The 15696-nt window shown below is 37.9% G+C and overlaps 1 protein-coding gene across 1 annotated transcript in view; it reads left to right on the plus strand.

Annotated features, from left to right (window-relative positions):
* The window catches only part of RARA (retinoic acid receptor alpha), a 64028-nt gene extending 51989 nt beyond the window's left edge, over nucleotides 1–12039 (plus strand). Inside the window, exons 5-8 of the mRNA XM_015832275.1 lie at nucleotides 1648–1824; nucleotides 2514–2718; nucleotides 9732–9890; nucleotides 10271–12039. Coding sequence (XP_015687761.1) covers nucleotides 1648–1824; nucleotides 2514–2718; nucleotides 9732–9890; nucleotides 10271–10485 — 756 coding nt within the window. The 3' untranslated portion in view covers nucleotides 10486–12039. The remainder of the gene's footprint in view (nucleotides 1–1647; nucleotides 1825–2513; nucleotides 2719–9731; nucleotides 9891–10270) is intronic.
* Nucleotides 12040–15696: the final 3657 nt, after the last annotated feature.

Genomic DNA, 15696 nt, shown 5'->3' on the forward strand with positions numbered 1-15696 from the left:
TGCTCAGGCAGGAACCCTACACCATTTCAGACAAATGGCTGTCCAGTCTCTTCTTAAAAACTTCCAGTGTTGGAGCATTCACCGCTTCTGGAGGCAGGTTGTTCCACTGGTTAATTGTTCTAACTGTCAGGAAGTTTCTCCTTAGTTCTAGGTTGCTTCTCTCCTTGATTAGTTTCCACCCGTTGCTTCTTGTCCTGCCCTCAGGCACCTTGGAGAATAGCTTGACTCCCTCTTCTTTGTGGCAGCCCCTGAGATATTGGAACGCTGCTATCATGTCCCCCCTCATCCTTCTCTTCGTTAAACTAGACATACCCAATTCCAGCAACCGTTCCTTATATGTTTTAGCCTCCAGTCCCCTAATCATCTTTGTTGCTGTTCTCTGTACTCTTTCTAGAGTCTCAGCATCTTTTTTACATCGTGGTGACCAAAACTGGATGCAGTATTCCAAGTGTGGCCTTACTAAGGCATTGTAAAGTGGTATTAATACTTCACGTGATCTTGATTCTATCCCTCTGTTAATGCAGCCTAGCACTGTGTTGGCTTTTTTGGCAGCTGCAGCACACTGCTGGTTCATATTTAAGTGATTGTCCACTAGGACTCCGAGATCCCTCTCACAGTTACTACTATTGAGCCAAGGTACCCCCTATACTATACCTGTACATTTGGTTTTTCTTGCCTAATGTACATATAGTACACCTATAACTCAAGCCTTTGCAATCCATCAGAGAAATTTGTAAAATAATAGATGATTCAGAATTCAAAGTCTTAGATGTTCTGAACAGAGATATAAAAAGTCCCCTGTTTTGTTAATGAAAGTTTATGCTACTGTTTAGACTAAACAGTCTATCTAGCTTTCTTGGCTTTCATCAGGCAATGTTCTACATTTTAAAAAATCATTTCTTTAAGCAATAAAGATGAAAAATCACCTTGTCCATTCATTAGTTGGTACAGAAACTACTAAAGATGACATTCAACACATGTTTTTTGAATGTAAAAGCAGAGGTCCTCATTTTTGTTGCTAGAATTGGCTTAACTATTCCCATATTATTAAGGATTATTTTTATCAGTTTCTAACTTCATTTTTAATATGTAAGATTTAGTTACGTTATAGCCAGAAGAAAACTACAAGGAACTTTAGACAATTTTTGAGGGAGAATGAGCAATTTAGAAATGTGATTGATTGATTGATTGATTGATTGATTGATTGATTGATTGATTGATTGATTGATAAAGTGAAAAGCTGTTTATTCCATGAGTAGACAAAATATCTGGATCACCAGGAATAACATGGGAAATATTTTTTTAAAAACTACCACTTTAATACATCGTGTTAAGCCCTGAGTTATTATAGGCATGGATCATTGAACAAATTCAAGTCAATTTTTTAGACAAGCAGTTTAATTGTGGCTTGTTTAGCCAATTCCTTGTCTGCTTTTTCTCCTTTTTAACTCTTTTTTGTGTGGTTACAAAACAAATCAAAATAAAGTCAGGAAACCATCAAAAGAAACTATTGCCTTTCTCACATCACACAAAGAATTATAACTAATAAGCTAGTAACGAACTGTGGATTCAAGCATAAGGGTTTATTGCTGTAAATCTAATCCACTCGTTCTTGTTTCTCAAATGCAATTTCCCTGTTTCCAATAGAACAACAGTTCAGATCAACGGATATCTCTTGACATTGATCTGTGGGACAAATTCAGTGAATTGTCCACAAAGTGCATCATCAAGACGGTTGAATTTGCCAAGCAGTTGCCAGGTTTTACCACGCTCACAATTGCTGACCAGATCACACTCCTCAAAGCTGCCTGCCTTGACATCTTGGTAAGTAGGTAGTCCTTTTTCTTTTCAAATAAAGCTCAGCAATAAAAAAATGAGGAAATGTATAGAATTATGGAGTGAGAGGAGTTAATTAGCACACAAGCCATACTTTCACAGGATCAGCCCAAGGCTAAAGAAGAAAGATATGGTGGTAGGTGATAGGTCTCCATTTCTTATATATAATCATTATTTGGAGAGCCAATTTGGTCTAGTGGGCAAGGCACTAGATTAGAAATCAAGACATTGATTTGAGTTATAGCCCGCCTTCAGCATGAAAACTGGCTAGGTAGCTGTGGGCCAGTCACTTTTCTCATAACCAATGGATCAATATTTGGTTGATAAAAAAGCACAGCCTGCACTTGCAAAAAACTGTTAGGAAGAAACAAAAAGTGCTGTCCATCATAATTATGGTGATAAGCTCAGGACAGGTGTTGGGTCATACAGTACACAACAATGTCCAGCAGAACAGAGTGGCCAGGATGTTAAGAGTATTGTATAAAAGGTAGCTATAGTGTCTTCCCAGGGATCTGCCACCTGAAACAAATGACCTACTCTGTTTAACAATATACAAGTCCTGCAGCTGAACTTTGCAGTAATATATTACACACTAAATGTGATCAATGTTATAGGTAGAACATAGAAAGGATGGGGAACAACTGTAATGCATACCTCTAACATACTTTCCATCACAGATCCTTCGGATATGCACACGCTACACACCAGAGCAGGACACCATGACCTTTTCTGATGGCCTGACCCTCAACCGCACTCAGATGCATAATGCAGGCTTTGGACCCCTCACAGACCTGGTCTTTGCCTTTGCCAACCAGCTGCTGCCACTTGAGATGGATGATGCTGAAACAGGACTCCTCAGCGCCATCTGCCTTATATGTGGAGGTGAGTGCCATTACTGGGCCAATAAATAATAAATAACATCAAGATTAAGTTTTGGACATTTGCATATTTTCAGGGCTTGCCTATGGAATGCACAGAGGCATTGACCCTTACCTGCCAAAGGCAGAGAGCAAGCTATACATGCATATGCAGCTATGTACCTTGATTTCAGACAAGAAAAATGTACATTGGATAGCAGTCTGATGATAAGTGTCATAATACCTTCTCGGATCTACTGTTTCTATGTGTAGCAGCTCCTGAATAAATATGAAAACTCTGTAAACTCCACCCACTGTCACAATTGACCCAGAACTAATTTTAGGTAGTTCCTAATAGTATTAATATTCAGTTTTATTCCTTTTTCTTGTTTTTGTGTCTGGAACTCTTTGGAATTCTCTTCCACCATGCCACTGTTGCTACAAAATGCAGTGGTGTTAATATATACAATCTAGGCTTCTTAATATGTTGTCTCTTACATTAGCATTTCTCATTTTCATGCTGTCTGGAGAATTCTGAAAGTTGAAGTTCACACTTCTTAAAGTTCTGATGTTGCAAAACATAGGCTTGCATGATGTTTGCCTACTGTACTTGGGTATGAAAGGAGTAGTCCAACAGTAAGGAACACATTAAGTTAGGGAAGAATGAGATATGCATTCTAAACAGCCAAGTACAGTTATACCTTGGTACTCGACTGTTTTGAAACTCATCAAATTTGGTACTCAACGCATGGCTCAACTACATTCTCTTTTCTCTTACGAGAAAAGTTTGTTCGGTACTGATCATTGTTGGTACTCATCGAACCGCCTGGAGCCAATGATGAGAACCAATGTAGCTAGTTCTCATTGGGAAAGAAAGTTTGTGAGCTTTCTTATTTTGAAGTAAGGGATTTCATGGTTCCTGCATTATAATCTTTGCTGGTTACAAAAAAAATGAATTTTCAGTCATATAAACCTCTAACCACAATCTACATTCCAAAGTACCATGCCATCTCTTTGAAGTTTATTTTTATTTATTTATTTATTTATTTATTAATCCAAATTTCTAATTGTTTCTTTCAATGCAGACCTTCAATCAAAATAATGCATGGGAAGAAAAAATGACAGATTAAAAAAGAGTAATAGATAGATAAATGTCAGACCAATATATACTGACCTTTTAAAAAGAAAAAAAAATCAATCAGCAAAATTGTTAAAGACAAATAATAATAGTAGAAACAAAGCCTATTAAGAAGGTAACAGCAAAACAAATGACCAAAAGTGTATATGTATGATTTATTATTTAAATTTATTATGGCCACCCAACTCCCAATGTAGTGTAGGCTTGCAATTCAGATTAGAACATAGAACATAGAATCATACGGCTGGCAGGGACCTTGGAAGTCTTTCAAGTCCAACCCCCTGCTTAAGGCAGGAGATCTTATACCACCCCATCAAATGGTTGTCTTGCTATTTTTGAAATCTCCAATGATGGCACACCCACATCTCCAGGAGATAAGCATTGATTAATTGTTCTCACTGTCAAAAAATTTCTCCTTACTTCTGACAGAATAACAGAGTTGGAAGTTCTTCTAGTCCAATTCCCTCTTCAGCCAGCAAGCTGTATATCTCTTCAGACAAGTGGTTGTCCAATCTTTTCTTAACAACTTCCAGTATTGGAACAGTCAATTAGTTCCATTGATTAACTGTTGTAACTGTCATGAAATTTCTCCTTAGTTCTAGATTGTTTCTCTCCTTGATTAGCTTCCATCCATTGCTTCTTGTCCTGCCTTCAGGTGCCTTGGAGAATAGATTGACCCCCTGCTCTCAGCTTAAAAGTCTCAATTTTATTTTTTTTAATCCCATTGTCTTCTTGCCTTATTTGATATTTCTATTCAACACTTCAAGAACCAAAATAAACAACAAAAGACAAAAGCCTTGGCTCCTTCTAAATATCACATGGTTCAACCATAATTGGAGCCTTCTGAGGCATATGTATCAACTTGAATCCTTGAATAAAGTTCTCGCCAAAGTTCATATCTTCCAGAATTTTAATTTTAAAAAAGGCCAATTCAAATTATTAAAATTTTTCTCTGCATCTAGGATTAATGTGGCTTGTTTTACGTTATGTTGTAAGATTCTTACATCCAATACAGTTCTCATATTATCTTTTAATTATATTTTAGATAAAAACCCACATTGAATAAAGTGAATAAAATCTTGTAAAACATTTTAAATCTACAGGCTATATAATTAATGTGAATAGTTTACAATTATTCAGTAAGGTAATTGGTCTGTAATTTTTAGTAGAGGTTAAGTCTTGTCCTTCCTTTGGTAACAAAATTGGATTATTTCCAGGATTCTGGAACAGCATCTCCCTGAAAATAGATATCTTTCTCTTTTAAGGGTTCATTAACTCCAAACAACCACAATTTTCTCTGACTCTTTCTTTTTCAAGACCCATTTTTCCCTTGTTTTGTGATTTCATCCTCATTCATTCTCTGTATCATCAGACTGCTTATCCATACGTTTTTCATACTGTTCATTTAGCTTCTGTATTCAATCTGGATTAATTACCCCATCTTTTTAAAATAATTGATTTCCATTGTATGCAATTTACGTTTATGTTTCTTCTGAGATATCCAACTCTTGCTTTCATGTAACAATGTGGGAAGAAGCAGTTTGATATTGTCATGTACTGGATTATAATTTGTGACTGTCACCAGCCAATGGATTCCTGCTTTCTTGCACACCAGTTTGCTTTTTCTGACATATATTTTAGTCCTTTTATTTCTAAATTGCCCGCAGCTTCACTTCTCTACATGTGTTCATCAACTCCTCAAGATTAATCAGCTCTGCTCCACAAGATCAAACAACGTTCAGTCATATCTATTACAACCTTCTCCTTTATTTTACATCTATTTTTCTTCCTTAATTCATTTTATTTTTTTTAGTTTATGGTATTTACTACTGTGTTTCCCCGAAAATTAGACCCAACTGGAAAATAAGCCCTAATATGCCTTTTGGAGCAAAAATTAATATAAGACCTGGCCTTATTTTGGGGAAAACATGGTACATTCTAAATCACGATTTCCATGTGACATTCAATTATCAATCAAATCTTTATTACGACCATGGACTAACATTAGAAGGATGGAACACAATATTTTTAAAAATTAAAAAAAACCCATAAAATATAGTTAGTTAAGATGGATTTTGTATTATGATATATTTACTTAGCCATATATTAAGTTTTGTGGGGGGGGTTGTGTTTGCTTAGTGCTTTTAAACTTTTTAATAGATTTTTTAAACAATATTTTTGTTTTTATATTTTTTAATTTTAAAAATCTTTTTTTAATTATTTTTTTAGCTTTTAAAATTATTATTTGTATTTCACCCTTCTTATGCTAGCTTATGACCGTAATAAAGATTTGATTGATTATCCATATGACACAGTCATGATCAAATAAATCCATAGACCTTATGGCTTTGATCACTTTCAGTTTTTACAAATTATTTTTCAGTAGAATAGTGGGTAGATTTGATTACCAGCCTTGGTGGTACCTTTGTTACATACCACATTCTCTATTAATGGTAAGGACAATAATGGTCACTTTTTGCATATCTTGGCAAATATGGGACAAGGGTAGCCAGAACCCTGTTTTATTCTCAGGATGTTCACACTATTCTGTGCATGCTAGGATCTAGAAATTTTCTTGCAAGCCAATACATATTGCCTGCATTGCACCAACCAGGGGGTATATGTAGTGCCTTGATATGCAGAGTTATTCTAATACGCAATTCCTATGATTTATTTGCTTACTAAAGTCACAATTGTATGTTAGAGAGTAATAGATACAGCTTTTTACTTGTACTCATTGTATGTGTACATTTCTAGAAAGAAAGGGAGGCCAAAAGTAATTGCACTGTATCCTGACCAATAGCACCACCAGGTGGTTAGAACTAAAATAAATCTGTAATGATAATTGGTATTTTTAAAGCTTTTGATAAATGAGATACGATGTGGGAAATGCCTGGATTCATTTATTCTAATTCATTCAAATATTAATACTATTGACTGAAAAGGTAGAGGAAATGTGTTCATAATATCATGTGTTCATCTCAAACTGAAGCGTGCGTTCGAATGGTGCGGGAGTATGGACGAATTTCCAGAAAAAAATGCAGACTACAGGAACCATTTGCACTTCGGTTTAAGATGCAGACAACATAGACTCATCCCCAATTGCCTGCATCTGTCTTCAGCGGTGAAGGGACACAGGGCAGAAAACATCCTGAAGATAAACCTCAAAATGGTCTCAACGGCTCTCTAAAAGAATGCAAATGACCAGCTGTCTGCAAGGAATACAACTCTTTCCATTCCCCACCATCCAATCAGAGCTGAAGAAGCTTCTTGGATGAGAAGTGAAATGTCTTCAAAGAAAAACAAGAAAGTCCAGTTGCCTCGTGAAAAAGCACCTTTGGGACTTTGCTTAATGGCAATTCTTTCAGTTTTAATAGTAGTACTTATGATCAATCCTCAAAATTCCAGTCATCGTAAAGTCCCCACAATCACGTGATCACAGGTGTTTCGCAACCAATATGCACATAACGACAGTTGCAGTGTTCCATGGCCATGCTATCACTTTTTAAGATCTTCCCTGCTGGCTTCCCATAAGCAAGGTCAATATTGGGGAAAGTTGCAAGTAGCTCTGGAAAATCCCTCCTTCCTCCTGCATGCACGCTGCAGTACCCCGTTTCCACCAACTCGTGCATGGCTTGTGCTGGCCCTCCAAGACCTATCCTTACTTCCCCCATGCCCCTCAGTACTGCCATGCTCTTTCCATGGGATTCCCACCCCTTCTCATTAAGCAAACATTACATGTTTTGGTGTTATGATGGCAACCAGGTTTATCAGGATTGTCATTGCTAAGCGATGCACTCATGTGGCAATGCGCTTTAAGATTAAGATAAGATAAGATAACCTTTATTGTCATTTTTTACTGTGGGCACAATGACACACATCAAAAATGAAATTTAGTTGCCTGCTCTCAAAGTGAACACATACATGACACACACCTAAACATATTATATACAACATATACATACTATATACAACATATGTATAGACCTACACCCCTAGATATACATAACATATGAATATTAAACATTGTTCACCTTGAATATATAACAGAAGGAGGAAGCTTGAAAGTTCACAAGGTTTATATTGTATGGAATGAAACTGTGGCTGAATCTGAATGTTCTGCTTCGGATACCACAGAGCCTCCTCCCAGAAAAGGTAACAAGGAAAACAGGTTGTGAAGAGGATGTGTAGTGTCCCAGACAATTTTACGGACCTTGCTCAAGCAACGCTTCTGTGCTATGTCCTGGATGGGAGGGAGGGAACTGCCAATGATCTTTTCAGCCATCCTCACCACTTTCTGCACCATCTTCCTGTCTGAAGCAGTGATGCTTCCAAACCAGACTCTGATGCTGTATGACAGGATGCTCTCGATCATCCCCCTGTAGAAAGTGGTAAGGATAGGGGAAGGAAGATGTGCTTTTCTCATACAACGCAGAAAATGCAGGTGCTGCTGTGGCCGCTTTACCAGTGTCTCGCTGTTGAGCGACCAAGCCAGCCTACATATTAACTGCACACCCAGGAATTTGATGCTGGTAACCATTTCCCCAGGTGAATCATTAATGCACAGAGAAATGTGGCTGTGCCTGCCTTTTCTGAAATCGACAATGATCTCTTTGGTTTTTCTAGCATTTAAAACTAGGCTGTCCTCCTTACATCAGTTCACCAACCCCTCAACCTCCTTGCGGTAAGCATCCTCATTGTCATCATTAATAAGGCCCACTACTGTTATATCATCTGCGAACTTCACAAACCTAGCATAACATGGGTCAATAGGGTGAACAGCAGAGGACTTAGGACGCAGCCCTGAGGAGAACTTGTGCTCAAGAAAATGGTGTTAGAGGTATTTGTTCCAACTCACACATATTGGGGGCTGTTGGTAAGAAAATCAAGAATCCAGTTGCAGAAAGGAGTGTTTAAGCCTAAAAGGCCCAGTTTGTCTACTAGATGCTGGGGAATGATTGTGTTAAATGCTGAACTGAAGTCGACAAACAACAAACGCGCATGAGTATTTCTTTCCTCTAAGTGCTTCAAGCTCAGATGGAGAAGGAAGAAATAGCATCCTCCCTAGATCGATTTGGTCGGTAAGTAAACTGAAGTGGGTCAAATGCTGGTGAGAAACTAGATACAATAATATCCTTTATCAGCTTCTCAAAGCATTTCATAATGATGGATGTCAGTGCAACCAGACGGTAATTGAGGCCTGTAATTGTGGACTTTTTTGGCACTGGCAAGATGATGGCCGTCTTAAAACACAATGAGAGATTGAAAATATCTGTGAGAACACAAGCCAGCTCATCTGCCAAGCAATCCTTGTCCCAATTGCTGTTGTAAAATGAGGACTCTCTGTTCCGGTGACAAAGCCTTCATTGGATGCTGCTAAACATTTACTTTCACTATGGAAGGTAAAAACATAAATATCATGGGTTTGTTTTTTATTGATATTCCACCTTTATTTTTTGTTAATTTAAGTTGGTGAGCCTAGGGCTCCCTTATCCCACCACCATAACAACCCTGCAAGGTAAGTAACAGAGACTGACTAGGTCACAGTTACCCACCCTGTTTCCATGCCTAAGGGAAAACTAGAACTCACAGTCTTCCAGCACTTTAGTCACCACAGCAAACTTACTCTTATGCTCAGTTTTTGTTAAAGGTGACAGTAGCACACAGGATTATTTGATTATGCACAGGTAGAGGTCAGCCACCATCCCCTATAAAGTGCCTTCCAAAAGATAATGGGAACTGAAGTCAAGCACATCTGGAGGATACCAAGTTCAGAAACACACAAAAGAAACGTTAAGTGATACATTTTAAGGCAAAGACTGTATTACTATAGAGAAGATATGAAAAGTAGAATGTGTTCTATTCACTTTTTAATTGCCTCATTTCTCCCTCCTCTCCAGACCGACAAGATCTGGAACAACCAGACCGAGTGGATCAATTGCAAGAACCATTGTTGGAAGCCCTGAAAATTTATGTGAGGAAGAGGAGACCTAGTAAACCCCATATGTTCCCCAAAATGCTGATGAAGATTACAGATCTACGGAGTATCAGTGCAAAAGGTAAGGGCAGAGTTTCAGACCCTGCAAAAAAAAGTTTTCTCCTTTCTTAGATCTGTAAGGAGCAGAGGTTTAAAAAATGAATTCCATTCTGGGTCTGGGCAACAAATGAATTCCATTCTGGGTCTGGGCAACAAATAATTAGCTACCGGTTCTGCCGAAGTGATGCGAACCGGCTGAATCCCATCTCTGGTCATGTTCAAAATTGAAAAGTAATTCTGGGAATACAGTGAGCCTTCCTCACTATATACTGCACTTTTGAATGTTTTTGAAAGTAAACTATATTAATTACTGCTTGCACCCTCAGTATATTCTCTTAGCTTACTTAGAAAATGCTCTGGTTATGTTTTGTATTGGTAAATCAGCTGTCTTCCCTCCCGCAGGTGCTGAAAGAGTGATAACTTTGAAAATGGAGATTCCTGGATCAATGCCACCCCTCATCCAGGAAATGCTGGAGAACTCTGAAGGCATGGACTCTTTGGGGGGCTCAACAGGAGCTCCTTCCCGTATCAGTAGCTTAGCTCCACCTCCAGGCAGCTGCAGCCCTAGCCTCTCGCCCAGCTCCAACAGAAGCAGTCCTGCCACACATTCACCCTGACCATGCTGGACCCCTGAACTAGTTGCTTGATCCCCCCCTCTGCGCACATTGGTCTTTTGCTTCCTGGGTCTGCCTGGACACACGTCTCAGGAGGAGCAGAGGTGGGGTGAAGGCGAAACAGTGGGACAGACTGCCGCGGCAGGCATTCTTCTCCTCCCTCTCTGTACCACATCAGTCCTGCTCAGACCCAAGAGGGAAAGCTTCTTATGTTCTCCTGTACCAGCACACTATTTCTCACTTAGCTGTTCAAACAGGGTTCTGCTTGCAAGGGAGGCCCCTGTTCTCATGGAGGGAGGCCCAGACCTTCTCTGAAAGCAGATCAGCAAGTAGATCTGAAGAACGGCTGCTCAAAATTAGGAGCAAGATTTTTTTTTTAAAAAAAGAAACTAGTTACAGAAAAAAAACCTTCTCTGTGGCACGCATCCCCCCCCCCCCACTCTCTTCAGTCTTGTCATGCACACGTACATGCCTCCACAAAGGTGTTGCTTGCTTCTTGTTGCAGTGAAAATGAAGTAGTGGGTTTTTTTTCCAGTTGAGTTTGCATTTCAGATATTTCGGGGAAAGGGTATAATGTTGTTTTTTTTTAATTGCTCAAACCTTCTCTTCATCCTCAATTTGACCATGCAATCTTACCTCTTTTCTTGCCTCCTTCTACTTCTTGTCCACTCACATATTCCTAAAAATGTCACCAGCAATTTTTTTTAAAAAAAGAAACATTAGTTCCTCAGTTTCTTTTTTTAAAGTACAGTACAACATGGAGGGAAGGATTCATTTAAGAAAGAATATCTGTTATATATACAAATATCTATAAATATATATAAATACATTTGAAAAAAAAACTTTGTACAAGTTTGGAATTTGAAGAGTTTCTAAAAAGAGGGTGGCAAGGAAAAGGCCAGAAAAGCCAAACCAAACCATGGAAATTCATGTATGGGGTTGGACACGCTTCTCATTATAGATTCAAAACTATTATCTAACCAGAGTTACGTACTTGAATTTGGTAGCCACTCTTCTACAAACACTATGCCAGGAATGACCGAGATACCTGGCATTGGTAAGTAATAATCAGCTCATGCACAATTGCTCATGAATTCTGCTCAGTTTAAATAGCCAGAAATGCACAATGGGGGAAAAGTTAGCACTGCATTCAAAACTGAATTCTTGGCTGGTCTCTTATTTAACAATACAGAGTCTGCAGAGCAAGGCATATTTAAAAAAAACAACCACAAGCCGCTGTTCTAATTTGCTTTGGTCCTATTTTCAGGGAGAGCTAATTAAAAGCAATAGGACAACATTCCTTGCTGCCAGAATTTCCTGGAGTGTGTTTAAGTTTCAGTGTTTCCTGCAACTGTAACTAATAATGAGTTAAAGATACTTAATTTTGGCTAGTCGTGTACTTACTGGCTGCTTTTATTTGCAATATATTTTGTTTGGATCACATGGATACAAAGCCGAAATCTCACCATTCTCTTTTTTATTACTATTTTGGCAAATGAAAAATTGAGAAATGAGGGGGTTCTGAGCATTGTGATAAAAGTATTGTTTTGAGCAAAATGCTTTGTTTTCTAAAGGTGTGTCTCTCTGTGTGTGTGCGTGTGTGTGCGTGTGTCAAAAACACCTACATTGTTACATGTTCTTACTAACAAAAAGCCAATTTCCCCCTCTTCCTCAACTCTTAATTCTTATTATAAAATACTTTTGAAAGGGCAACCCTTAATTTTGTAAGGCACAGAATTTTATCAGGAGAAACATCTTACTTTTTTTTTTCTTCACTCCACTGCCCTTTGTTTACTTTACTGGTTTCTGGGTTGAATAATTTGAATCTTCTTTTGGAGGAGAAAGATTAAGGGCTGGGGTCTAAAGAGTTAATGTTAGAAGCTTTGTGGTGGGTGAAGGGTTTCTTTTCTATAACAACTCACACAATCTGAATTGCCCTATCACCAAATAACTTGTGTCATGTGGACCAAGAGTTTGGGGAAGGATTGCTTTTCAAAGAGAACAAGGCAGGTGGACAATCACTGTAGTCCAGGGGTAGTCAACCTTGGCTCTTTTATGACTCGTGGACTTCAACTCCCAGAATTCCTGAGCCAGCTAAGCTGGCTCAGGAATTCTGGGAATTGAAGTCCACGAGTCATAAAAGAGCCAAGGTTGACTACCCCTGCTGTAGTCCCTGAACATAATAGGACTGTCTTCTAAGTTTCATGCATAACATGACACCACTAGACTTCCTCCCTATGCCTATTTATCTGGAAATAAGGATTGTTCTCTAACTGTACAATCCTGCTTGTGTTTATGCAGAAGTAAATCAGCGAGGCTTAGTTCCAAGGCCATGGAAATAGAAATGAGGTCCTTCAAAATCTTGCCCCATTAGGTTCAAAACAACTTATATGGGTGGATTCCTGATTTATCTATAGAGTATACAGAATGCTTTAAAGATATAGCCAGCTCTAAATCTCTTTAGGGCAGACTGAGGGGATTTCCAGCATGATTTATTCTTGCTTCTTTCTTTGTGTTGATATTTGAGTGTCGTAGAATATGTAACATAACATTTAAACAGAGTTATGGAGGGTTAGGTAGCAACAAGATTTTTATTCTCACAGAAGCTCCTCCCTCAGGTTGTAAGGCATGTGCTCCACACTTCTCAGATATGTATATAAAGCTGTTATTTCATATAAAAAGATCCTGGTGAGTTTAAATTGTTGAATTAGATGGGGATGGGCTGATGAGATGTCTTATCTCTTTCCCTTAAAGTTAAAGAAATGACTATCTCATGTAAATGAATTACCTTATTCTCAGCCCTATTGCATTAGTGATCAGCAATTTATTGAAGGGTTAAGTCAACAGGGGTTAGCCATGGTAATCCAATGCACCTTTCACATGGCAAGATACTATACTTTTAAATATTAGGTGCCAAGGAGTAACAATAAAGGAAACCTCTGTGTGTTACAATTATTTTTGAAATTTCAGAAATATTTTGCTGGTTGCCCTGAAAATAGAACTAGACCAATGATAAGGTAAATCCACATCTTAGTTCTTATTACACCAATGTACAGTATTGTCTATAACCTTGCACATAGCAAAGGATGCATCTATAAGGACACTTAAGGTGGAATTTCGATGACACAGTGAGCTTTGTTTAGTAACCGTTTACTAAATGAACTACAACTACCCAATTTTATGTTTTTGGTAGTAGAGGCAGAACTACTCTGCATGGCAACTCAGTGCTGTCCAATCAAAGTGGAGAAACATGACCATATTTAATCTATCATTAATGTATGGATTAGTTATAAAAACCATATATTAACATTAATGTATGGATTATGAAAACCATGTAGTACAGAAGTTTGGATGGCCTTTTCAGATGAGTTTGCCAGTATCGTTCTGGGCTGAGAATAATAAATAGGTTTAAAAGTAAATAATTACCTATACTCTTTCCAAATCTATGACCTATGTTAAAATAACCCCACAAAATATTGGACTAGAAAGATTCTTTAAAAATTCTCTCATTTAGAGTTGTGTGAAATCCTTAAAGTCATATTGAAGCATTCTAATAGGAAACCAGCTGCTTAACGTTGTAATTCTTTTGAGCATCTCTTTGATGAAATTGAAATGTTAGGGGGATGAAGAAGTTTAGGTTCATAAAGCCCCTTTCTTCAAGTTGCTGCCATCCAGTTATATGTTGGACTACAATCTTCCAACATATAGATACTAATAGCATTTGAAAAACACCTTGAGAGAAAAACCAGTTTTCCTCATGCTTTTGTTTTAGAGAATATGACATTTGAGAAGGCGGAAGGTAATCCTCTGTCCCCAATTCATGGGAACAAAATGCATCTTTTTACTAGCAAAATGCACTATTTGTGGTTGAACATCTGACTTGCAAAGCTCCTAAAGAAGTGTGATGGTGCTTTTGAATCTTTCGTAAAACTCTCATCCTGTAGAGAGATGATTGGCCAACAGCTTTATTCCAATACTCCACTAGAACATTTTAAGAATAGTGCAGCCAGAAATTCTACAAGATACATTTTCTCTTGTCTAAAGAAAATGGAATGAAGAAAGAAAAATAGAAATGTCCATTTTATAGTTACCAATAATCTCCTGGTATCCCAAAATTGTGATTGGAAAAATAAGCTAAAATACTTGTTGGGTATACTTCACATTATTTCACACTCAGAAAATATACTATATTTGTTTGATCATTGACATTTCTCAAATGATGAGATTACGTTTGTTCCTGGAGTTTTCTTCTGTTACAGGCAGTGGCATTTTGTTCTCCTTCCATTAGTGTTTCTCTTAAAACCTATTAAAGATTGGAGGTTGACAATCTGAGTAGCATTTTGTTGCACAGAGTCATGACAACAACCCTAATATGGATCAGTTGTCATGTGGGATAAATCACCTCTTGTGCTTCTGTGCTTTTACATTTGTTTATACAAGACAGACAGGTTTGATGGATCAGGCTTACGAGGCTGCCCCCCTTTAATGTAAGGATGAACAATCTCTTTTTGTTAGGATCTTGCTTATGATGTATTAATGTTGAATGGACTCAGAAGAATCACAGGATTTAAAGTAATCCAATCACATGATTCAAGTAGATGGAGTTGGAAAATTTTGTCCCTTTCTATTTTCTTTTTGGTGATGGGATTTATTGCTGAATTTAGCCTTTTGTGAGGTTTGTCACCCCTTATCAGTTATACAATATTATGGGGTGGGCATAGTGACCTAAGAGATATAGAGGCTACTCAACCTTGTTTTAATGATGCCAGCATCTAGAATCAAGTCCAGGAAAGATTGGAGTTGCTTTTTCACCTGTTCAGCAGTGGACATAGAAATGAGGCTAATGGCATTTTGTTATTTAATCAAAATGGAATAATTACAGCTCTGGAAATGAAGTTCAGTCCTTCCTTTAAAAACTGCAACTCTTAGCTCTGGAAAACATACTTTGTAAAAATGAAATAAGGTGTCAATACCTCTTTTGAAGTGGAGGTGACAAATATGGAGGCTGGCTGAGTACGTGGCGGGGAAGGGAAGAATAATTTCTACATTGTGCTGCAGTACGATAGTAACTATATCAAATACTTGTGTCAACTTTCATTTATGAAATTTCATCTGATTTCAACCTGTATAAGTGTTTTTTGCTTCAGCTGTTTTAAAGCCAAAACTTTGCTTCTGAAGACTCAGGTATATTTGGTACACAACAGTGTAACATGG

This window comes from Protobothrops mucrosquamatus, unplaced genomic scaffold, assembly GCF_001527695.2.
Source record: "Protobothrops mucrosquamatus isolate PMUCROS unplaced genomic scaffold, P.Mucros_1.0 scaffold1, whole genome shotgun sequence".
Lineage (NCBI taxonomy): Eukaryota > Metazoa > Chordata > Lepidosauria > Squamata > Viperidae > Protobothrops > Protobothrops mucrosquamatus.